Source organism: Eleginops maclovinus, chromosome 12, assembly GCF_036324505.1.
Source record: "Eleginops maclovinus isolate JMC-PN-2008 ecotype Puerto Natales chromosome 12, JC_Emac_rtc_rv5, whole genome shotgun sequence".
NCBI lineage: Eukaryota > Metazoa > Chordata > Actinopteri > Perciformes > Eleginopidae > Eleginops > Eleginops maclovinus.
The window spans coordinates 15,934,684-15,951,471 of NC_086360.1; the positions used below are offsets into that span (position 1 = coordinate 15,934,684).

Below are 16,788 nucleotides of genomic sequence, written 5' to 3' on the forward strand. Positions count from 1 at the left end.
AAAGAGACTAAATGATGAAAAAAACAAACCAAAAACATTATCTGACTGACTGAAAATCATTTGACTAACAACCAAAAACAACAAAGTGACCGTGCAAGAGATTCTGCTACTGTACATGCCCACACAACACTGAAATAACATAATAAACAACAGCTTATTTTGATCTTATACCGTGTGATATCCAATAGTTTTGCATATAGTAGACCTGAGTTCAAATATTTAAAATCTTAAATAAATTAATCAAAAGCAGTATGTGTGTATTGGGTTCGAACAGCGAGTGTAGTCTGAATAGCATGTTGTTTAATTTCCACTTGATAATCAAAGGCAGGTTATTAAATTTAAGGTTTGTAAATACTTGACTCATATCAGGAACTTAGTACTTATACCTCAGATATGACATCAATCAGTGTGTGAACTTTAGTGATGTTTTTAATCACAGTTTTATGTCAGCACAGGCAACAGAAGTTGTACTCTCGGTCCTTCTATATGCTGTAAAACAAAGAAACTCAAGTAGCTCAAAACAAGAGCTGAATCTCAAAAGAGTGAAATTCCCCTTTAAACTCATAAAGGCTAAACTGGAATGAGCTACAAACTAATCAAATGCTACCGTGTCATGTAGGGCCAGATATCTGTTTGATCACAGAACGACCTCTTGTTGTTTGCAATGAGTTTACGTTCGAAAGTGAACATCTTTACTTTAAAATGAATTCGATTGATTCAATTAATTGCATGCTCCGTTAGCAATGAGGTGAGGGTGATAGCATTTAGCATCTGACTAAAATGATTCACGCACACAGCAAAAGCACAATTAACTAACTAGTCAAATATTTTTTAGCTGCTCTTTAGAGATGGTAACATTTTTATTCAAGCAAGCAGCCAGCAAGAAGTTCTCATCTTTGAGCACATATTTTGTTGGTAGGTTAACTGATAGGAAGCTAACAAAATAAGCAACCACATGTATTCAGTCTTGTCAGTTGAATTGGTAAAATTAACCAAACCACCCTGCATGACGTGTTTTGGATTTCTAAATGAGATCACAACATTTTTAAGATGACCTCCTCTCAGTAAAACAGAGAGAACATGCATTTGTCTACGATGGTCCAGTCAGCCCGGCCTAAATCTGGATTGCTCTATATGGACAAGACACGCAGAGGGAAGAAAGAGAGAATTTTTTTTTGTTGCCACAACTATAAACTATAGACGCAGTATTTACAGATGAAGGCATGCCATTTGGATTGAGAGGTCAGAGTCAGATACCCTGGGTTAGCTATATGACGATGAGGCACAGAAATAAAGGACCAAAGCCAGAACACACTATGTTTATACAGCTGTGTACATGAAGCCTATACAGAGGAACTTCTATTTAAAATCTACTGGGAATATCTCAAGCATTTTGGTACATGTGCATAGCGGATGAGCAACAGTTAAACATGAAGACGAGACGATAGTTCATGATGATATCCCAATACTTTGTTAGTTACCATGGGAGGATGGTATTATTTAACAGTGCATACAGATCAGTTTCACCCACTACAGTGAAGCTCAGAGCCTGCGATGTTAAATGCAAAATGTGGTCTTGATAGCGGTTTGGCCCTTGGTTTCAGCAGTGAAACTCAGTGCATGTGCTGTAATAGGAAAATAAATACTTTGTCGCAGCTTGTTTCCGTTGTTACTGCATATTATCTATATGCATATAGCTTGTTGATGCATAAAGTTCACAGAGCTACACGACAACCCAGCTGATAAAATGTACATAATACATTTTGTGGGGGGGTTAGAGGGTTTTGACGGCGATGTGCAGTGCAGCGGCCTCTAGCAGTTGAGATTATGGAGATATTCGGAAAATAAAATTTAAAGCATTAGTTCAGCTTTTAAGAGCCTACATACAGTGTGAGAGAGTTTTGAGAGAGAGCTCAAGACTGATGTTGCTACTCCTGTTTTGATCAGTTTAAAAGAATAGATAAAGCCGTACAGAGCTTCAGCTATGATGGTCAAACTGCAGGTACTGGCTCTCAACAGTCAAGACTTTTTCGGTAATATGTTTGGATGCACATGACATTGAGTATAATGTTGCTACAATAAGACAGACAATCTGCACCTATATTTATATCGAGCTACAGACTTGGTATAAAGACATACAGTGTTTATATGCAAGACATGTACTGTATGAATGCTATGCATAAACTGTATGCTGTGATTTAATGTGTTTTTCTTTTCTTTTTTTTAGACATATAGTTGTTATTTTGAACATAAACTGCTAATGCCCTTTCCTGAGAAATTTAATTGAAATCGTACTACATTTCAAATAGAACTTCTTCCTTTTTTCTTTACATCTGTTTTCATTTGATCTGAAGAAACTCTCATCGCTGTAACTCTCGGTTTCTTCTCCATGCAGAGCCACTGTTACTGACAGGCACTGTCGGAGTGACACAAAATCACGTGCTACAGCTTCAAGTTCCCAAAATTGAAGCTTCTACTGTTAGAATTGTTTTACTAAAACCATTTCGGTATTTTCATGACGCTGCTCCAAATTTACTTCACACATAAACATCCTTGTGTGTGAACACATCTTATGTCCAAAAAAACAGAATCTTATTCTTCAAACATCCTCCCCATCTAAAACTCCTGATAACTTATTAGTGACTGACATCCAAATGATAAAAATACTGGCATATTTTCTGTTTAAGGGTATAAACAGTTACAGTCATTTAAATGATGCTCAGCATAATGTTAGCACAGATCTTCTTAAATAATGGCTACAAATTCATTTTAATTTGATTTAGTGATTAAAATACTGAAGTTTAATACCTGCAATGGTAGTCCTGCTCAAGATTAACACCATCACTTTTCCCATCATGTGTCACGTAGCTGTATATTTGGAGTACAAAAACATCTTCTTCTGGGAATCCCTTTGAATCTGAGACAAACACAGAGCTGTCCTAACAGTAGCATACCATGGACTGAACAAATGACCCCAAATCCAAATTCGACCGACCATTAGAGGTCAGCTTTTCCTTCTTTAGCATTTTTTAAAAATGGTTTAATGTTCAATCTGACTTAAAACACACTGAGAGATGCACTATTACTGACTTAACATGTAGTTCAGAAGACATTTAAAAGTTCAACAAAACACAAGTTTTATCATCACAAACAGAAAGTTTCTCTCCTCTGTTGCCCTCCTGTTTCCAAAATGACATCACGTAATCTGAAACAGTTTGAATCTGTGATCCTTGTAAAAGATTTGTGCTATAGCCTCTGTAGGAAAAACCCAGGGAGCTATGGAGGCAACAAATGCTGACAGTACTCTTAAAAAATATCTTAAATTTCTCATCGCCCATCACCCCGATAAACTTTAATAAATTTGTTTGTTTTTTTAATCTTTTGTAAACTCTTAATTTCAAAATAAGCTCAAGGTAGATCCTCTGACTGAAAAATTCCTGAAAGATCTGGATCACATAAAAATGTACAAAATGTTAAAAACAACTTATTTAAGATTGGTTTTATATTATTCATATTTCTCTTTAGTTTTTAAATATATATATAATGTACCTCTGACTGTTGCGTTCAGTGACAAATCAATAATTTCTCTCCCCCGCCCACTCCGTCATGACTGACAGGTTTGGTGACCAATCAGGTGCTCCATTCTGAGGGCAAGAACCAATCAGAATGGTTTGTCTTATTTACCAGAGTCATTGCATCAGCTAGTCAGCGTCAGGAGTGAACCGACCTTTTAAACTTTAAAACAGAACCAACCTTTTGTATCCTTGCATGCTTCTTTGCATGTTTTTCTAAGTTTTCCTGTCCATGACTTCCCTTGTTTTTGTTTTCATAAAGTCTCCCTTTTGCAGGTTTGTCTTTGAAAACGTACAGCATTTCTTGTCCTTTCCTTTCTGTTATCACTGCCAAAGGTGTCTTGGATCCCAAGATTCAAATGTTGTTCTGTATTATCTCTTTTTTCTTCAATACACTTAATTATGCTGCCAACGGGGTGAAACAAATCTACTTGTTTCTGTGTTATCCAATTTAGAGACAATGTATTACAAAAAGGCATGACAGTGCAACTATCTAGGCCTTTTTTACAAGACTGCCTACTGGAATTTTGTGAGCCCTCATTAAAGCTCCATTGCACCTGGTCGAAGAACAGGTCAGAAACAAGTGAAATCCTTTCATCCATTGGGCAGACATTGGGCTCTTTTGTTCCACCACTTGTTGTCACTGAATTTAAGATTAAATTACATGTTAAGACAGACGTTTGGGCACATGTGTTTCCCCCTGCCCTGAATCCTCTCTCTTTTCAGTCTGACCACAGGTTCTCCATGGCCATGCTGATCCTGCACAGGATCCAGCGCCGGAGTGGGCAGTAGTACTCAAAGTGAAACTGCTCAAACTCCGGCGTCTGGCGGATCTCGTGGAGGAACGACACATCAATGTCAGATTCCAGCAGCAGCAGCAGAGTGGGTACAGTAACAAGCAGGACCCCCATTACAACAGCAACAAAGCGGGCCACGCTCAGCATGCAAGCATTGACTCTCTCATTGGACGACAGTAGACGTAGGCTGCTAGTCAGGACCCCCCCCATCCGACTCCTTGCAGCCAGACGGGTGCGTTCATAGGCCTGATCTCGCTGTCTCTCAGCTTCCAGCTGGGCCTGGATGTCGGGGTCGGCATGGAGCTCCCTCAACATCCGGGCAGGGCTCTGCACCGGAGAGGAGAAGAGCAGATCGACCCCTCCCTGACTGTCGTCCACTGGGGTGGGCAGCATGCTGGCACAAGGGCTGCAGGGGAGAGGGGAGATATTTCAAGAAAACACAATAAATAAGTAGGATTTAACCAGGTGCCAAACAAAAATAATTATGCAATTTTTTAATCCTAAAAGAAAATTACTCAAAAAATGACAAGGCAAGTCAGGCAAAACATCTGGGATATATAAATAGTTGTTTACCACTGTGGTGTTATGATTCAATTTCAAACTTGTGGTATGCAATCTATTCATAGCTGTGGTGTTTATATGCTGTTCCAGCATGTACCTAAAATGCAACATATCTCGAGTGAATCACTGTTTATCTATTAAAATGGGTATTTTTATTCATTCTTCCGTCCAGCTATTTCATTAGAAACAGCTGCCGGCTGTAGCCCAAATCGATTGTATGGAAGCAGTTAAAAACAATGAGCTGAAAGAGAAGACTCATAGTTCATTAAAGCTCTGTTACAAGAATTCTATAGACCTGTAGACAAGTTCAGATATGGTCAGTGGTCCGCTGGCTTCATCGTCTTCCTCCACTTCATCTTCAGCTTTTGGCATGTGAGGTCGGTGATTTGAGGTTTCCATGGAAACACGGGAAGGCTGCAGGTCGTTTCCTCTCTCGGTACTTAGCTGCTCTGCGTCTGGGGGAGTAGCTGAAGGTTCGAGAGGAGACAACAGGACAGAGTCCTTCACAGCAACAACAGCTGAGGAGGGAAAAACAAACAGGATTTCAATTATATTTTATATTGTGTTCGAAGACTCCCTTAATTTGGGAATATAGACCTACTACAAAAATATTTCCCATGAAAACGCAACATGAAGAACATTTCAATCTTAAATCTTCAGAAATATCAAGCAAATATGTTCACAAGTAATAACTATATGTATTCGAATTTGTATTAGAGCTGTTGACAGCATCTCTACCGTATCAACTTTTCTTCAAGTATGAGTAGTTTCTGGTACATCACGTTCACATTCATGGAGTGAAGGTGTCACAAACACAAAACAGTTATTTAGTATGTAACTGGGACATTCTTTGTATGCTGCAGTTGTACACAGTAGCCACATGATGGCGGTCCTGTATTTTTTATGATAGAGCAACCACAGAAATCAACCATAAAACTGACATGTTTATGAAAAATCTGTTAACACTCTTGATGAAATCCCGCAAATGTGAGAGGACTTAATACTGTAGGTTCACAGCAACTTGGTTATTTATATAACTGTACTCATCTGCTTGGCTCCGAGATACTGCAGCAGCTTTAAGTCATCACATTGTGCCTACGGGTGCTGGCAGGGGACAACCACTGTGAGTGTGAGTAATTCAGTTCAGGATGTGAATTGACTCTTATACTGTTTTACTGAAATGTGTTCAAACAGGCTGACTTCAATGTACAGCTTTTTTAAAATAAAGATGATGCTGCAGTGTAACAGTCATGCCTATTTGACGTAGTTGAGAACTGAGTGTGTAGATGCAGCTCAGTGGGGTGTGAACTTGATGATGTGTTTCCTGAATATGAACTTCTTTGTGTGTGTGTGTGTGTGTGTGTGTGTGTGTGTGTGTGTGTGTGTGTGTGTGTGTGTGTGTGTGTGTGTGTGTGTGTGTGTGTGTGTGTGTGTGTGTGTGTGTGTGTGTGTGTGTGTGTGTGTGTGTGTGTGTGTGTGTGTGTGTGTGTGTGTGTGTATGTGTGACTATGTTAAAAATAGGCCCAGCTGCGTTCCTGCTATGGTTTAAGCAGGAGCCGAGGGGGTGAATGTCCAGTTACATTTTAATCAATACCTTTCTAATCTGGACACACACACGCACACGCACACGCACACACACACACACACACACACACACACACACACACACACACGTACACGTACACGTACACGTACACATACACGTACACGTACACGTACACGTACACATACACACACACACACACACTCACACACTGAAGTGGCCTAATATCGAAGATATCTCAGACTCCTATCAAAGCTGCCGTTAGTTTGAGCGTCAAGGCCAAACGGATTAACAAGTTACCATGCCAACTGACTCAATGATGAATTAAGAGAAATTAAAGAAGGACAGAGATGGAGTGAGCAGAAAACTAGAGGAGGGTGGGGTGACAGCTTCCATGGAAACAGAGTCAGCAAAAAATGCAACAAGTGCATGAACTCAGAGAGAGAGCGGCATTACACCTGAAATAAGAGGAGCAACTCAACACAGGAAGCTGTCAGCAAATCAACATTGTTGGTTGTTGTTTGAGTCAAATGTTGCATGAATTGCCTGAATTCATCATAAATGATCTACTAGCAGTTGACAGAAGCTTTATGGCAAGACAAACTTGTGATATTAAACAGATTTATTAAACTAGAACAATCCAGCCCAGTCCTCTAAACTATGAACCCATAATAAACTATGATTATCCAAGTTTACAAAACAGGCACAAAAGATGCATTACGTTAAGCACAAACTGTATGAATGGTTTTGCAATAGATACAACATTAACAACAATCATTTGTGTCCTTAACCCTCAGCCCTCTGCCTGTACATTAAGGTAGGACTACAGACCCCAAGAAACATACAGTAAGAAATAACTGCCAAAGCAAAATGTTAACCTCTTTTTTCAAACAATTATAAGTACATTTCTTCATCTAAATAAATGAAACCAGATTATTATTTTTTAAGGAAAATTACTGTTGATGTCGGAAACTAAAAAAGGAAAATCTGTGTCGGTCTCCTTTAAAAAGACAAGAGTGCATCTACCTCACTTAATAGAATGAGATATAATAAATTCAGACCAATGATAAAAATGTAATCTATTTATATTAGCCCCAAATACATTATTATTTAAACTTATTATTTAAAAAGCAATAACTAAAACAAAAACAGAATACAATGATGACGAGAGCTGAAGCCGCTCACAGCTGACACTGCGTGAGCAGCAGGCTGCCAGTCAATCAAAGGTTTAAACCTGCGGGCAATTTAGAGTTGTTTACCTAACATGCATGTCTTTGGACGGTGAATGTGGGAGGAAACAAGGGCAGCCCTTTCAGGTGTGCAGGTTAGAATAATTAGAGGTTTAAATTTCCTGTGGTGTGAATGTGAATGTGGGTCTGTGTCAGCGCTGTGATTGACTTGTCCAGGGAGCAGCCCGGTTCTGAAACACCCTGTGACCCTCATGAAGAAGGGTTTAAAACTTGATGGAATAAAAAATAGAGAGAGTACAGAGGGGAAACTGTTTAGGTTCTCCTCCAGGATTTAAAAAAACCTTATTCAAAATCCCATTGACCTTTGTTTCTACTATGATAACAAAAAATACATTCTTGTAACTAACTTTCTGTATAGTTTATGTGTCTCACTTCATATGTCTAGACAAGGGCTTTTAAAAAAACAAAAAACAATCTTATATTGTTTATTTAATATTTAGTTTTTGGGACTAGATGTGGGAAAAAACCTCTAGGGGTTTCTTTTTTCAGAAATGTTATAATTAATTATAAACAGCAGCACAAAGAGAGTCTGTACAATGTAGCTTTCATACGCAACAGATATTAAGACAAGAAAGTTAAAAAATTGTCTTTAAAAGAGGCCGTTGATTTAGAAAACCATGGTCAGATGACTAAGTCCACGTGCTTGTCGTTTTTTACCGTGCTCATAAAACACTGGTTATTTATTCTTGTTAAAAAAAAAGCTTTTAATGCTCAGAAGGTTATAATGTTTTTATATGCTTAGCTCATCAATATGTCACAGTAGAAACAATTATTTACATCACTGCCTGGTAAACCTGACCTCAGAAAGAAATACTCAACAAAAAAGTTACTCTGCTGCTGCTGTTTCCCAAGTTTAATACTGCCTGCTTTCTGTCCTGTTAGCTCATATACAGGCCTATCCTCAGAAGAGGTGATTCACACCACAAGGCGTTAGATTCCTGTGTGGCCAGCGTACACACAGAGCAGGAGTGTTGACAGACCTATTCATCTCGGTCATGCAACCTCATCATCCACACCCAAACACCTCCAAAGTATATTTATCTGTGCTATTGTGCATGGGTGCAATAATAGCGGCATAACTAACTCTGTGTTGTATGTTTGCTCATCTCTTCTCTTTGTCAGTTTTCATTTGCAACTGAAGCAACACACAAAACCACTGATACTCAGGAGAGCCTAAATATTTCATTTAATGCTGACGCCTTTTACTAAGAGTGACTAAGCCCTTATGTCCTCTGTGTACAGTTTCAGGTGAAACAGGATCCACTGTAAAGCATCACTGCTGAACCATGATGAAGATTCAGTGTCAGGTCAAGGACACTTCAGCAGGATTGAGATACGCCAACACAATGAGGCCAGTGAGTGACGGGCACCCTGTCCTTATCTGAATGTCAACATATTCCTTAAAAATAGTGTAGTTGACAACCTTCTTTGCATCAAATGATCACTAACAAAAAAAAAAGCATTGAAAAGTCAGGTTGGATCAGTGTTCGGTCTTTTATCCAAATAGTCAGAAAGTTCTAACCTCATCTAAGGCTGTTTCATTAAGTAGAAAATTAGGCTTACATCCGGTCAAATTTGAAAGGGTTTCTTGGCCCTAGCTGGACCTGTCAGGACAGTTTATTTCCCATAATGCTACTGACAGAAAGCCATAACGAAATGTTAACATTCTTGTTATATAAAGATAAGGCTTTAATCTTAAATTTTCCATTCCCTTTGCCTTGAGAAAAGACCCAAAATGTTTTGTTGTTTTTTCAGCAAAACAGAAAACTCTTATAAAAGTTCGGAAATAACTAGCATTAAACTTGATTATTTAGTTTTGTAGAACATTTCTCTGTTGTGTCCCATTCAACCTTCCACTCACAAATCTACTATCCCCATATTCCAAACTCCCTCAACCTTAAAGTCTGTTGTTTTATGACAAATGTGTTTGCTGACTCTCTTTCTTAACACTAAGAGGATTATACGGTTACACACACACACACACACACACACACACACACACACACACACACACACACACACACACACACACACACACACACACACACACACACACACACACACACACACACACACACACATTCTCTTGACAGTCTAAGGTCTATGTTTGACAGATTATAATTGTAGTGAACCACACGGTTGCCACAACAAACCTAGCATCCCATCTAGTGGGCTGAACCGGTTTATACATTTACTGCACGCTACAAAATAGCACTGTACTCTAGTTTTCACGTGAAGTACGTGGTAAAACACAGTTCAATGAAACAGTGAACTTTACTAAACCATGAGACAAAAGACACACTATAATAATCTTGAACGTAGCTTGATGCACCTCTGACACATATTTCTGCCTTTGCCTCCCAATCTTACTCTGTTCCAGTGTATTTCTCGGGAGTCCGGTACTTATTCCGGCGATGCGTCCCCCATGTCCCACGAGCCGTACATACACATCCCGGGCTGTGTGATTGGCTATACGCAGATGCAGGCTCCGCCGTGTCGTAATCTTCACCTGGCACCTCAAGGCCTCAGACAATACTATCGATGAATCTCGTTCATCCGTAGACTCCCCGGGGTGGTAGACTTCAAGAGGTCCAGCCTGTCCCTCCTCCATCCCCTCACCCTCCAGCCTCTCTGGGGTCATGTCCAACCCGAGTCCTGCAACGCTGCCATCGCCCTCGCAGCTCAGCGGGTTGCCTACTTTGGGGCACTCGCTAACTCCTAGCTCCACACTGCTCTGCATGAGGCCGCCTCCAGCATCACTGCTGTTTCTGTGCTCGATAACTTCCATTATTCAGTCTGACGACAAACCTCTAACCCAGCTGTCTGCGGTGAGACCCCCACACCCTGACTGACCGGGCTGCCAACTGAGATCTGAGGCTGGGACGCCTACACATACACACTGAGAGAGATGGTGAGAGACATACACCAGACACATTCCCTCTCACTGATACACAGACATGGCGGGCCCCCCTGTGAATGTCAGCGATGTTAACAAAGAGTTGAGGGGCATTAGAGGAGGATCAGGCCCAAAGCTTCAGTTTCTATATATAACTAGGTGGTCCTGCTTCAGAGGGGCAGCTAATCTAACTCCGATTACAAATGGACAGGTCTGACCCAGGGTGGGATTGGGATCACTTTCCCTTCCTTGCTGCAAGTCTTTCTTTATCTCTGTGTTTTCCACATGATTCCCTTTACTGTAAATATATGATAAAACCTTCAATCACACAAATACATCTCTGCTACTTGTTTTGTTACAGGCAGGCGAGATTTGAAGGCTAGCATTAACATACATTTTACTCTACAGTTGTACGCTCGAGGTAAAAAAAGACTTGTTGCATCCCTCCCAGGGTCCCATTTGTTGTTTTGAGTGATCGGGGAGTACGGATGGACCCACAATTGTGAGACTCAAATAATCCTAATCCTCATGGCACATCAATGAGTAATATCCGTAGCCAAAACATGACATAACCAGTGTGTGTGTATATAGATTTCGGTAGATAAGAAGGGGACAGGCTGTACAAACAGAACAAGGTCAGCACTGTCCTTGGGTCAGCTTCCTGTTTCCCCTCTAATGGCTGAGATTAGTGCTCTGAATTTAGACGGGAACCCTGGACCATCTCGAGGACACTTTATCCCAAAGTCCTTGCAGCAGTCTTCTTTAAACAGTCAGTGTCCACTGTCTAAAAGTAGAGACATGCTCGAAAACAACTGGTTTGAACAACCTGTCATCTACATATAGAAGAGTTCTGATATCTGTTATAAACACAAACACCTGGAGGCAGTGTGAAAACCCTGTTGTCATAGAGAAGATACAATTATCATTCAAACAGCAGACGCTTTACCTGAGTTCATGGTGTTGCACTTCTTTGTATAACAAAATGTGACAGGAGCATCTGTGTGAAAAATGTAAAAACGAGTGACGGAGAGAGAAATGTAAACGCTAGTTTTTTTCTTATTTCTATACATAGAGACAATTGCTGCTCCTTCCAGACGGGGATTCCTATACGTTTCTTGAACAACAATCTGAAAAACAAACCCACTTCATGCAGCAATGGGCCAATTATGCCAAGATGACAAAGTAAAAGGATTTTAATTAAAGCTAAAACTCTCCTTCGTCATTTTTTCTACATATACTTCTGATGCTTTTGTTGAGAACATCTGGTTTCAACCCCATGAACATGTTGGATAAGAGACTGTCAAAAAGTGTGTGCTCTTTGACAATAAACATGTTTTCTTTTTAGAGCCCTGGGTAGCTCTCTTCTTCAAAGTGATACTGCACCCCAAAATGATCATTTGTATATAAATCACTTACCCCGAGTTATATTGAATACTTGCAGCTTAACAACAGTAACACTACACAAAACATCTGTTTACGAACTCTTTCACAACTTGTGCAGTCAAAGATAAATCTCATTTTTTAATAATGAGCGACTACTTGAAAAATAAAATGTAGATCATATTACGAGAGACACTTCATACTTCAATTCTTCATTCACTTTGAAGGTATATGAAAAGAACTACAGCATACAAAAACAAATTGACTGGTAGAGGCAACCCATTTTCAAAAGCACAACTTCTTAATTCAGTGCACTAATAGGTGTTCAACAGAGTCAAAGCAACCAAAGCATGGACTTCTAACGTGTCATTTTCCAAATCCGGATTATTCTGTGTCAATCGAGGGGCTTGGATTGTTCGGGGCAAAATAAAGTCAGTCAATCAAAATCTGATGAGTCTCAAACTGAACATTTGAAATGTAAGATCCAAAGAAATCTAAATCAATAACTATAAATTGCATGATTTTTTAGTTTTTGCGTAGCATATAACAGTAGCAGGAACTGCAGCAGGAAACAATGCATCGTCAAATTTAATCTTGTGTCCTGCATGGGGCTCTTGATTTGATGACTTCCTCCTACCCCTCCCAAACTAACCAACTGAGACAGCCGGGATGCTGGTGCTGCTGCAGCTCTTTGACCCTCAGCCAAGAAAAATTGATTTTCCTCTAAATGGGAGAAGAGAAGATGTGACAAAGACAGAGAGAAGAGGAGAGCTGGAGACGACGGCTGTAAATTCTGTCAGATGAGGTACGATAGAGTTTGAAGAGAGTGATGGCACAGGAGCAGGATGGTTCAGTACATGTGTGAAGGCCTAAAGGGCCAGGCTGGGATCGATGTGTGAGAAATTAAGGACGTAAGGAGGAGGGGAGACAGAGGGGTGGGGTGTTTAAGATGGAGAGAAGGAGTTTACAGGACAGGAGGGGAACACAAAATGTGGAGTCCTGTGTGCAGGGGATGCATGGATTAAGACACAGCAGCAATAACTCAGTAGTTTGGCAAGGCTTTTTGCAACATACACACAGTTCCACTTGGGTTTACTCACAAAAATGTCTGTAAACTGTGTTTGGCTGCCAAAATCCAGATGATAGAAACAAGATTGAGTTATTGAAACGTATATACAGTACCATGCACTCAGCTCTTAAGGTTTACTAGCAACAGAGGGTTTTTTAGAGGCAGTTTTTGCTTTGAGTTTTATGAGGAGAATCTTCAGTACTGCCACCTCCTCTGCATGTGTTGGGTTGGACTTTGATACCCTCCTATAAAGATAATGGTACATTTTAGTAAGGACTCTGTGACAAACCTCCCCTGCCTGCTGCTTGAGCTTAAAATACGTTCACATTTCATGTTCAACAAGGTTTCCTCAGCCCGAAAAAGGGCTAAATATTGATCAGAGCAATCACAACTGTCAACAGTTTGTAAGGGTGACAAAACAGTTATCGAGTCTAGTCGTATAATTTATCTACAAAAGAAAATCCTGTTTTTGTTTTACAGAGGGTATTATAACATTTACTTAAGTAAAGGATCTTAACTTGTACTGAGTTATGTTCTCCGTGCTTTTAACAAAACAACGTTTGATTGTACGCAAAGTAGAATAGGTTTCCTATTTTTAACACAAGTATTGAAAGACCAATTATTAATGAAATCACAATGTGTTGTTTTTGACTGATTTATTGATAATAACACCTGACTTCCAAAACTAAACAATGCCCTTGCCATACTCAATAGAAGACCGACACTATCTTTACATATCTTTATTTACTGCACATACATATTTTTTTACCCCTCTCTTAAATCCCATAGTAAAACCTTCCAATTGTCTGTCATTAACCCTTACTTCCTCCTACTATGTTTTGTCACTTGTGGAGCACATCCATCATGCTATAAGCCCTACAATCCATTTTCTCTCTATCTTTTTTAAATGCCCTCTTTACATCCCGGCTGTAGTGTTGTCTTGTGTAATCTATCCCTGTGCTATCCACTACCTGCTACTTCTTCTCCTACAACAAGATTTATGCTTCAATCAGATAATAGGCTGCACTAGAGTGTCAGGATTAATAACTTAGAGAACAAGCGACAGAGAAAACCGATAACCTGCAAAAGAAAAATGTCGCAGGGGAAACGTTTAAACCCACAGTGCTACGAGGACTTTTGACAGACTACATAAATCTACTACGGGAAGGTGGTATCCTTGGGAAAACCCCTTAAATACCAACTACTCTGTGCTGCTTGATTGGGTTTTCTCCAAGGCGGTGATGCTCTGCTCGGCCACATTGCCTCATCAGAGCTGACTCTTTACCCTCTCATGGGGAGAAACTGATCCAGGTTCAGCTGTGAGCCACATGTCGACAGGCCAGCTGGGCTAATGGAAAGCCTTACAGAAATACCCCTATGGCTACTTAGGCCTTCATAATATCTAATTACCTGCATATTTCCTAGGAAGAATATAGCACTAAAGATATGGTAAATTGACACTGTTTCTTGGTACACTAATCATTTATTTATTTTAATCAATTCCAGTCTTAAAGGTCTCCTACTATGCTCTTTTATGGTATATATTATAAGCCTCAAATATATATTTAAAAAAACATGTCTCTGATGTGTTTTGCTCAAAATACCAGATCATGCATTTTAGCATGTCCGCTATCCCTCTGTTTCAGCCCCATTTTCAAAAGTGCTGATTCTGTGACCGTGGCTTTAAATTTGAGCTGAGCTGAAGCCGGCCACGCCCCTTTGGAGCGCATGATCTCACTGTCTGAAGAGAGAAGTCTCTAACGGAGATACTCAGCTAAACGCTGCCGTGATTAAACCCCATATTATGTTCCAAACCACTTTGTTTCTGAAACACTTCTCAGTGTTTACCACTAGAACAGAGACATTATATGTATTATATATACAAAAATGTTAAGTCCCTCCTGCAGACATCCTGCACAGAGACACAGAGGTGCTGCCGAGGGGATTCAGCTCGCGACTGTATATGGGGGACGATAGGTTTGAACATGTCACGTGGGTGGGATGTTGCCAGGAGTTCAATGTAAAGCCAGCCCACATTTCTGATATGACGTCATACCGGTGGCATATCTGGATCAGCTCGTTTGTACCCCAATCTTAGAGATGTGGGTAAGGAGGAAAAGGGAGAGGGTTTTATTTTCTGACACTTTGTGAGTCTCCTTACACACCGGGGACACATATTTATGTATAAAAGACAACAAAAAATAAACTTCTTTTTTATATAAAAAATCCTGTTTTCACTTAAATATCTGACCACATTACTTCAAAAGCTTCCAAGAGATGATATAAAGAGACCAAAACACAACGGAGAAAAAAGGTTGCATATTTTGCAAACAGGAGAATACAAGGACGTAAACAGAGTCAGACCCCTTCGAGACCAACTCATTTCTAATTGAGTTTTCTTTAATGATAAGACAAGCTTGCTCTCTTTCTGTGTACCTTCCTCTGTAAAACACACACAAAGTCAGACACAGAGACATGGTGGTGTACTCAGGGAGGATCATGGGAAGGGTATTTTTAGCATGCTGCTATTGGTGTCTCCAGGGAGACAAAACAGGGAGCATCTGCTGCTCAATTAACGCTTTCTGTCCAAAGGATGTGGATGTGCCTTTTCATACACAAGGGAGACCCCATGTGACTTTCCAGTGGTCTGTGGCAGGAGGGCATGGGTGTGTGTGTTGAGTCAGTAAAATCCTACCGTGGTCTGCGGCCGTCTCTTCGTATTCGTTGGTGGAGGGCAGTGCAGGTACCAGTGGCTCCATGTTCATGATGAGGTTTTTATGGCTCAAAGAGTTAAAACTTCGACTCTGACCAAACTGGGCTCTGAAGTCACAAAGAAATACACTGACTGTTCTGTGATCAATGGGATGCGTATTGTCTTGGGTAATCAAAGCATATTTTGTTATTGTAATATCCTTCACTGGTAAATTATTACTATACGTAAGCAGAAAGGTACTTTAATAATGGTAAGTAACAGTCAGAGAGTGTAGGTGCATTGTGACTTGTCCTTACCTGCGTACTTCTGGTGGCTCTCTCTTTATCTTAGAGCTGGCTTCTATCACCTCCTTGGCTACTCGTCCACTAACAGGGAGAAAGACATGGCGAGAAAAGACAAAGAGGCGCAAATTCTGTATATATACTATAACAAAGAGCTTCACAAAATAAAATACGATTTAATGAAAACTACTGTAATTTTTTTTTTGTAAAGCATATACTAAGGCAATGGTTATGCTGATGTGGCAAGCAAATGACAATTGCAGGTGATTACTGTGCACAGAAAAATCTATAAAAAGTTCAATCACTTCTTGTTTTAAATTGATAAGCACATAGACAACTAAGACTTGATAGATTTAATAAAGTTTCAGTCAGTCTCATATTATGTTAAGGACATTTTACCATGTATCAAACTAGAAGTACTCAAGTATTGTTTATAAATACTTTTTTGAAATACTTGTATTTCCATTTTATACATTCACTTCCACTCCACCGCAGTTTGGAGGCCAATTCTGTATGTTTTACTCCATTACATAATTTAATATGTGTTTTTATTATCAATTGTTTATACCATTACTGTACTACTGATCTACCCAGTATTTAAAAATTAACTACATTTGGCTCAACATTAAAAGGATATTACATGTATGGTTGGTGATGATTAAGGAATAATACAATTCAATTATACTGTGAAAAGAACAATTGCATACTGAGTACCTAAATGATACT

At 39.7% G+C, this 16,788-nt stretch overlaps 1 protein-coding gene across 2 annotated transcripts in view; it reads right to left on the reverse strand.

Annotated features, from left to right (window-relative positions):
* Positions 1 to 411: 411 nt before the first annotated feature.
* frmd3 (FERM domain containing 3) overlaps positions 412 to 16,788 on the reverse strand; it is a 47,457-nt gene continuing 31,080 nt past the window's right edge. For both annotated transcript variants that reach the window (XM_063898311.1, XM_063898309.1), the window contains exons 12-15: positions 16,078 to 16,146; positions 15,764 to 15,888; positions 5,226 to 5,448; positions 412 to 4,775 (exon numbers count right to left, since the gene is read on the reverse strand). In XM_063898311.1, coding sequence (XP_063754381.1) covers positions 4,295 to 4,775; positions 5,226 to 5,448; positions 15,764 to 15,888; positions 16,078 to 16,146 — 898 coding nt within the window. In that variant the 3' untranslated portion in view covers positions 412 to 4,294. The remainder of the gene's footprint in view (positions 4,776 to 5,225; positions 5,449 to 15,763; positions 15,889 to 16,077; positions 16,147 to 16,788) is intronic.